Source organism: Labeo rohita, chromosome 3 (genome assembly GCF_022985175.1).
Source record: "Labeo rohita strain BAU-BD-2019 chromosome 3, IGBB_LRoh.1.0, whole genome shotgun sequence".
Lineage (NCBI taxonomy): Eukaryota > Metazoa > Chordata > Actinopteri > Cypriniformes > Cyprinidae > Labeo > Labeo rohita.
In genome coordinates, this window is record NC_066871.1 from 44,784,682 (window position 1) to 44,792,962 (window position 8,281).

An 8,281-nucleotide genomic window follows, 5' to 3' on the forward strand; every position below is an offset into this window, starting at 1 on the left:
ATAATCTCCTATTTTGACTGAAATTGTGTTGGACATAATTATTGAAATTATATTTCAAAATAGTTTGTCAAAAATACTTGACTCATTGCTTTACCTTCCCCTCTTCTCAATGACAGGCTACATAAACATGTTAACCAAATCATACAAATTAACTTATAAAACCAAACAGAATAACTAAAAGAATATTTTTCTTCAAATGTCTTTTTATTGATCTTCATGTGTAGAGAGGGACGTCCCAGTGGATCACAGTCAATCATAAACATCTTCAAGCACACATGACTCACAGAAGATTGCTGTTGAAATTCACTTTAAAGAAGCTCTGAAACCCTGTGGAGATCTAGATTATCTATATTATTATTATTATTATTATTATTATTATTATGCTTGTTATTAATAGTGAATTTCTCTCTCAGACACACAAACACACAGATTTCTAGAGAGGGTGTTGCTAAGCAGTTGCTATGGTGTTGCTATGCAGTTACTAGAGTACTCTGGATTGTTGCTAGGGTGTTCTGAGTGGTTGCTAGGCACTTGCTGTATGGTTACTAGGGTGTTATGGGCAGGGATTTATGACACATCATTGTTTCTCATTGGTCAGATATTCATATGATTTATTTTAACTCTTCATTTGTTTTTTAACTTTTTTTTTTTTTTCCATTTTTAAAGATGAATATATTTACTTGTTTTCTGATCTGATATTCAGATCAACAGTCTCTTACTCATGTGATTAAATATTGAATCATGATGAAAGATGAAAGCAGGAAGATCCAGATCTACAGGAGTAACGATTACTGACTATTGATCTCTAAGATCCTCAGAGAGGAAGCATAATAACACCTGAAGAATGGAAAGAGAGTGTTAGTGAAGGTGGTTGTGAATGTGTGTAGATGTGTGTTAGTTACAGGATCAGAGAATGACACCGTTCCTCTGTCATAGTCCAGATTCACTCTCACACGATCAAGATTCTGTTTAACACGAAAACCAGAACCTGGAGACACTCCGTACCACAAACACCAGACATCAGTGTTAAAGAAATCACGTCCCTTCCTCTGGTTTGATGCTGTAGTTACTCCAAGACTCCAGTATAAACTCTGTTTAACCTCCACATCCCAGCAGTGTGTTCCTGAGTTAAAACCCTCTGAACCCAAAACACAATAATAATAGTCAAATCTCTCTGGATTATCAGGAACAGGTTGAAATCCGCATCTCACACTGGTCAGATCATCAGACACGATGAGACGTGGACTTGCAGTGTTTGGATCCAGAATCACAGGAGCTGATGAGACACAATCAACAGATGCTGTTATTCTGATGTTCATATAATGATCAAGAGTGAACCAAACACAGATGATTATGAATTATGACACTCGTCCTGTTGGTCAAACACATCAGACATTTTCCTCTCATCACTGTCAGTCATTCTCTGTGTGATTTATCAATACTGAAAGTTAAATCAGAAACACTGAATGATCACATACTGAAAAGATATTCATTTGATTTATGCTGTCATTTATATTCAATTATAGTGAGAAGCTGCTTTTAATACAAAATGTTGCCTTTGTACAGAACTTTACACAGTGCTGTCATATTCAAATCAAATCAACTATAATAATACAGAAGAAATAAAGTTTATATAATTTTCCTCAACATTTCTCTTGTATGAATCAAAGCGTTTTATTGAAGGCTGCTTAATTACTAAAATAAATACAATAAATTAATGCACAGTAGAAATTATTCCATAGTAATGCAATCAAATAATAATATTGCAATCTCGATGATATTATTCACAAATGCTACTACTTCAAATATTATTTTTATTAATTAAATAAATGAAATTGTAACGTTGAGTGAGAGACGAGAGGCGAGCGGATCCATCTGCGAGCTTTTATTAAATCGACAAGGCAAAGGCATGGTCAGGCAGGCACGGTCAGAACAATAACAAACAGGTATATTAGGGCGATGCACAATAAAAGTCCGTGAAGCAGGCGTGGGTCGATCCATGGCGAACATAATCCGTAAAGGGACGAGACGAGAGAATAATCCAAGCAACGAGCTAGAGTCCAGTAGGCAGGCGGTGTGACAGACGAGACGACTACGTGGCTTGCAAGGGGAAAGACCGGGGCTTTTATAATGCTGCTGATTGGTCACAGGTGCTGACGCAATCAGCGCGATACTGGTGCTGCGTCCGAAATCGCATACTTCCCTACTATATAGTACGCGAAAAACAGTATGCGAGGCGAGTAGTATGTCCGAATTCATAGTATTCGAAATTCAGTAGGCGAGAAGTACCCGGATGACCTACTGCTTCCGCCCGAATTCTGTAGTACGCATACCATGGACACTTTCCTATCCCATGAGGCTCCGGGAGAGAAGGCGTCATATTCGAAAAATGGCGGAAAGTGGAGACGCGGCTCATTTCAAGTTTAAGTACCTCAGGAAAAAAACGTTGTTTATTGTGATTAAATTACACTTGTTTAACACAATCTAAATAAACGAATGACATTGTAAATCGAAACATTATTTGATAAATAATCTAGAAGCTGTCTACGAAGACGTGATCTGCCAGCCGCTGACCGACGCCTTCTCTAAGCTGTCTTTCCAATCAACGTTAGAACGCCGAACATTGCCGGTGCCGGTGTTCGTGCAGTGGAGCGGTCTCTTTAAATTTTCGCGCTGTTGTGACGATGCATGACACGTGATAACATCAATATGGCGGATGTAGTACGTCCGAATTCCATTCATACTACCCACATTCATACTATACAGAACGTACTTTTTAACGGTCAGGTAGTACGTTCATATTTAAATATAGTACCTACTTAAGCAGTATGCGGTTTCGGACGCAGCATGGGAGATGTAGTCTGGGGTGTAGAGCAACAGTCTGTGTGCAATGATAGAGTAGGGGCGACATCTGGTGGTGAGTGGACCGCAGGTCACCGACCAGATTCGTAACAGAAATAAATTAAAATTAAAAGCAAATTAGAAAAGTTGTTTTGGCAACTAACTGAAATAAATTAACTTGAAGTACTTGAAGTAAAATGAGTAAAACTGAAATAAAATTATTTATAATTATACATATTAAATTTGAATCTAAAATGTAAAAATAAATCATAATTCAATATATTTATATATATATATATATATATAAACTGAAAGTAGGTATATAAACAGCAGTCATCATATGGTAAATAAAAAATTGTGTAGAAATGTTTCTGTGAGATTGATCAAATAAACTGTCTTAAAAACCGCTGAAATCACTTCTGTGTCAATATTCCCCATCATGCATCATTTCCAGTGTGTGTGTGTGAGCTCAGATGTTCTGCAGTCAGACTCACTGTTCTGGACGATGTCCTGCATCTTCTTCCAGACTCTGAACGGCAGGTTGCCCAAGTAACGTGGCACACGAATCAAAGCTCCAGAAGGCATCTGTGGATCCGGCTGTGAGATCTGGACACTGAAAAACATTCAGGAGTCAGAACTGCAGTGGCTTTGGATCAGAAGCAGAGAGACCAGAGACACCAGCAGATCACTCACCTTTCCATTGAGACTGGAAACTCCTGCAGAACAAACACACCATTGATCATCAACAACTCAATCAATCATCAACCAATCAATCAATTAATCAATCAATCAATGATCTGAAATCAGACCTTTAGAAAGCAGACATCACTGGCTTTCATCATCTCCTCCGTGTCTTTGATTGTGTGTGAAAGAGCTGAGATGTGTCTGTTTATCTCCTCCAGCTTCTCCTTCATCATCTTCTTCTTCTGCTCCTCTTCCTCCCTCAGTGCAGTGATTGTAGCTTCTTCTTCATCTCTGAGAAACTGATGAAGCTTCTCAAACTGCTGTTTAATCTGAAGCTCTGTGTGCTCAGCTTGAGACTGAAATCAAACCACATTCACTTCAATCATCTCCATCAACACACATCAACACAATCACATCATTCAGATCTGAGATAAACTCAGATACAGACATATAATGGATCCAGAAGCAGATTGATGATCGTCATGTACAAAAATAATCAGCTGAAGTCCATTATATTAAATATATCAGATCATAACTGTATATAGTGATCCTACAGCTGTAATGAAAATGTCTCTGATTCTGTTTCCTCACCTTGATGTGTTGAACTGTTTTCTCAAACTCTCCTTTCATTGTTTCATTGTGTTTTAGTTTCTCCTGTAATGATTTCAATGCTGTGTTGAGCTCCTCCTAGAATTAAACAAAATAAAATACATAAAACACCAGATTAGAGTGAAAAAAGAAGAGAAGATGATACAGTGATATGATCATATAATACAGTGCAAAAGTGTTTGCCCCCATCGTGATTTCTTCTGTTTTCGTGAACATCTCATGCTGAATTAATTCAGAAGTAATTACAGTTTGTAAAAGGAAAAGTTGTTAATTGAAGCAAAATGTTTATCCAATACTAAGTGAGCCTGTGTGGAAAAGTATTTGCCCCCATAGTTACTGATTCACCAAATCTGTAAAACTGCATTGATAATGGGGTTCAGATCACTGCAGTCCTGTTCAATCAAATCAACACTTTAATAGGACTTTTCAACAGCATGAAAAACTCATTTGTCTTACCTTATATGACGAAACCACTTCATCGATGGGTCTGAATTTATGGTTGTCGTGTTTCTGTGAATTAACACACACTAAACACACCGGCTGTTCGTCCTCCAGACAGAAGAGTTTGAGTTTCTCACTGTGTAAACTGCAGATCTCCTCAGATCCTGATGAACGACTCTCATTTCTCTTCAGGAACGACTCACACAAGTTCTTTAAGGCAAGATTAGGAGGAAGTTCAGTTTTTGAGGATCTTCTCCTGCAGACAGGACACTCCTGTGTTTTCTTGGTTCTCCAGAACTGTTGAAGACACTCTTTACAGATACTGTGACTACATGACAGAAAAACAGGATTCTTAAAGATTTCACAGCACACGGGACAAGAAAGCTCTTCTACAGAAAGTGAATCCATTTTCACAGTTTGAGCTCCAGCAACGACGGTTTCAAAAATGAATCACAAAGATCTGCTGTCTGTTCATAAACAAACGTCCCAAAAATCCTTAAAGTGTTTCACTTTGTTCTTCACTGATTCTTTGTTTTCTTTAATAAAGACAGAAGAGAGAACGACAGAAAGGAGAAATAATGAGTCTCTTCCTGGTGAGTGTTTTAAGAGGGAGGAGTTTCTGATCACCTTTGGGTGTGTTCAAACAGGTCACATATATATAAATCTGATATATGGATATATAAAGCGATATTTAATATTGTTACGTCCCTATGTGACGTTGAGTTGTTTTTTTTTTTTTTTTTTGAGTAATTTTTCGTCTCTGTATTCTTTTCTCTGAGTCTTTTCTCTTCCTCTGCCGTTTTCCCGTTCTTTTTTTCTCCGTCCCTCTTACTTTCACTTTCGCGGGTGATGTGTGGATTGGTCGTCTCACTTGTCAATCATATGTGACGAGCTGATGGGTGTGATGACGTGAAGGGGTTGTTGTTCAATCGCGTTTGCTGACTGATGTTTAGCGTGCTTCAGTATATAAGGAGAACGCCAGTGTATTAGAGGAGCCGGCCTTTGTGAACTTCAGCTGTGATATTCTGTTTTTGTTTTTTTGTGCGTGTGTGTTTCTTTCGTTTCTTTTGTAATGTGGTTTGACTGCCATGTAAAACAGCTTGTCTGGCTGTCCTGAAACTCATTATCCGTTCCGTTTGAGAGCAAAAAGCTTTTCAAAGATGTGTTAAAACTGGATGGAGGTCCCAGCAAACAGGGGACGTCCCCCGGACGTTGCGAACGTCGGTTTAGGTCCGCAGTAGTGATGGGAAGTTCGGATCATTTTACCGATTCGGTCCTTTGAGTCTCGTTCAGCAAAATGAACGAATCTTTTTTCGAGTCATTTCGTTCATTTTGTTCATTTTAGCAAAATATAATTAAAATGTTACGTTTTACTTCCCTAACACATCTACTGCTTACACAAACGTTGATCACACTACAAACAAAACAAAACTATAATGCTATAAGAAACAGAAATATTAATTCATTGTTTACCTGGGTCTTTAGTCTATGATTCGCTCACCTCGCCTCTTATCTGACAAGTTTTCGGGTTTGAGTCGTTCGTTCATCACCTGACAGCCCAATTAGCTAACCAACACAGTCTGAGCCGGAAAGAGAATTGATTAGTTCGTCTCTCGAGTCTTCGGGTTTGAGTCGTTCGTTCATCACCTGACAGCCCAATTAGCTAAACAACGCAGTCTGAGCCGGAAAGAGAATTGATTAGTTCATCTCTCGAGTCCTCGGGTTTGAGTCGTTCGTTCATCACCTGACAGCCCAATTAGCTAACCAACACAGTCTGAGCCGGAAAGAGAATTGATTAGTTCATCTCTCGAGTCCTCGGGTTTGAGTCGTTCGTTCATCACGTGACATCCCCGTAATGTTAACCTATGCAGCCTGAGCCGGAAAGAGAATTGATTAGTTCATTTCTCGAGTCCTCGGGTTTGAGTCGTTCGTTCATCACGTGACATCCCCGTAATGTTAACCTATGCAGCCTGAGCCGGAAGGAGAATTGATTAGTTCATCTTTTGAGTCTTCGGGTTCGAGTCGTTCGTTCATCACGTGACATCCCCATAAGGTGAACGAACGACTCTAAAACAGGTGAACTAATTCCAGTACAGAACCTAATAGGATGTTGCGCATGCGCGACTGAATGAATCACTCCCCGAGACGACTCGTTCGTCCCGAGTCACATTAAAGATTCGTTCAAAATGAACGAATCGTTCAAGAACGACCCATCACTAGTCCGCAGCACGTCCGCTTTATAACGTTCGCTGTCAAACGTTCTGATGACGTCCGGATTTGGTCCGCTTTAACGTTCGCTCACGGACGTTCTGAGGACGTTCACTTACGTCCGCATTTGGTCCTATTTTTGACGTTCGCTGGCGGACATTTGGAGGACCTTCTTCCGAACCAGTTTGCGAACGTCCCTGATTCGTCACTTATCTGCCATTTCCATAAGAACACTTGAAAAATCCAGTCGCCCATGCTTGGACTTTATCATCAGGCCTGACACCTTGCAACTCAGACAGAGTTAATTAAATCCAAAGATTGACATTATTATTATTATTATACTATAGTATAAACAATAGATTTGAATTCATTGTAAAATGATGTTAATATTTAATAACATTCAAGATGTCATCAAATCACGAGTCTGTTTTCAGCATTTAAACATCAAAAACAAGACACACTTCAATAATGTAATTGAACATAGGCTACAATTAGGCCCTATGTATTCCACATACATAAATAAAATAAGGTTGAATCCCTGAAGAGTGATGAAGCCAAGGAAAACATGACGAATAGAAAAGAAAGTGGAAAACACAGGTAAGACAAATAAATTAATTCTTACTTTTTAATATTTACATATCAAGCTGTTGGTAAGCTGACAAGAAAAGTTATTTAGGAAAATTATTTTTTTAGTTGTTGCATTTAAGACTGTTATACGTGCAGCGCAAAAATAAAAGTGTAATAGCCAATCAAATGAGCTCGTGATCGAGCGACATCACTTTAGGGTACGCGCATGTATCCATGGCAACGCTGAGCCGCTGAGTGACAGTTAACGGTCTTACCGGTGATTTCCTCAAACACGGCCTGAGATTTCGCTTTTTTCCGGTCGAAAAGGTATTTATATTTTTATATATGTAGACATTAGCTACCGTAACCACTGCGTATCTTGTAATACATGCATTTTATAAAAAAAAAGTTTCTCTTTTAAAACATTTGCTGAGGCTGTCGGTCGTGTACAGCTGCTGGCCATTAGCCTAAACACTTTCGAAACTAACGTTAGCACGTAAAGTTGAAACGATTAAAATATTGACAGATATTTAACTTAAATATTAAATTTCCATATGGTGAAAACACACACTGAGACTCAAATGCGGAAAAAAAGCCCATACGGATATCTTCGTATGTGCCCTAAATTTCAGACCGCATGGTCTAAATCCAAATTGTCAGCAGTATTTACAAATCTTTTTTAATAGATAAACGATGGTAGACATATAAAATCATACTACTACTGAATGAGTTCATTTTGTTGTTTTAGGTTAGAAGACAACGGGAAGAATTGTCATCCTAGCAAACGGACGTCGCGAACGTCCTATTAGGTCCGCATTTGGTCCGCTTTGTAACATTCGCTGTCGGTACAAACAAACATAAAAACACCCTCAGCTGAAATTGTAAAAAAAAAAAAAAAAAAAACAGTAAAAATCATCAAAAGAAATTGTGT

General features: G+C 38.5%; 1 protein-coding gene across 1 annotated transcript; it reads right to left on the bottom strand.

Annotated features, from left to right (window-relative positions):
- Nucleotides 1-668: 668 nt before the first annotated feature.
- LOC127162899 (nuclear factor 7, ovary) lies at nucleotides 669-4,989 on the bottom strand. The gene is made up of 6 exons (XM_051105818.1): nucleotides 4,591-4,989; nucleotides 4,117-4,212; nucleotides 3,651-3,881; nucleotides 3,535-3,557; nucleotides 3,336-3,454; nucleotides 669-1,276 (listed from the first exon to the last, which is right to left on the bottom strand). The coding sequence occupies exons 1-6, from the start codon at nucleotides 4,981-4,983 to the stop codon at nucleotides 789-791; spliced, it is 1,350 nt and encodes a 449-aa protein (XP_050961775.1). The 5' UTR covers nucleotides 4,984-4,989; the 3' UTR covers nucleotides 669-788.
- Nucleotides 4,990-8,281: the final 3,292 nt, after the last annotated feature.

Coding starts and splice junctions, on each gene's coding strand:
- LOC127162899 (XM_051105818.1), bottom strand. CDS start 4,983: ATGGATTCACTTTCTGTAGAAGAGCTTTCTTGTCCCGTGTGCTGTGAA. Junction 4,213..4,590: donor AAGTGGTTTCGTCATATAAG/GTAAGACAAATG, acceptor GTTTAATTCTAG/GAGGAGCTCAACACAGCATT. Junction 1,277..3,335: donor GCAGGACATCGTCCAGAACA/GTGAGTCTGACT, acceptor GTGTCTCATCAG/CTCCTGTGATTCTGGATCCA.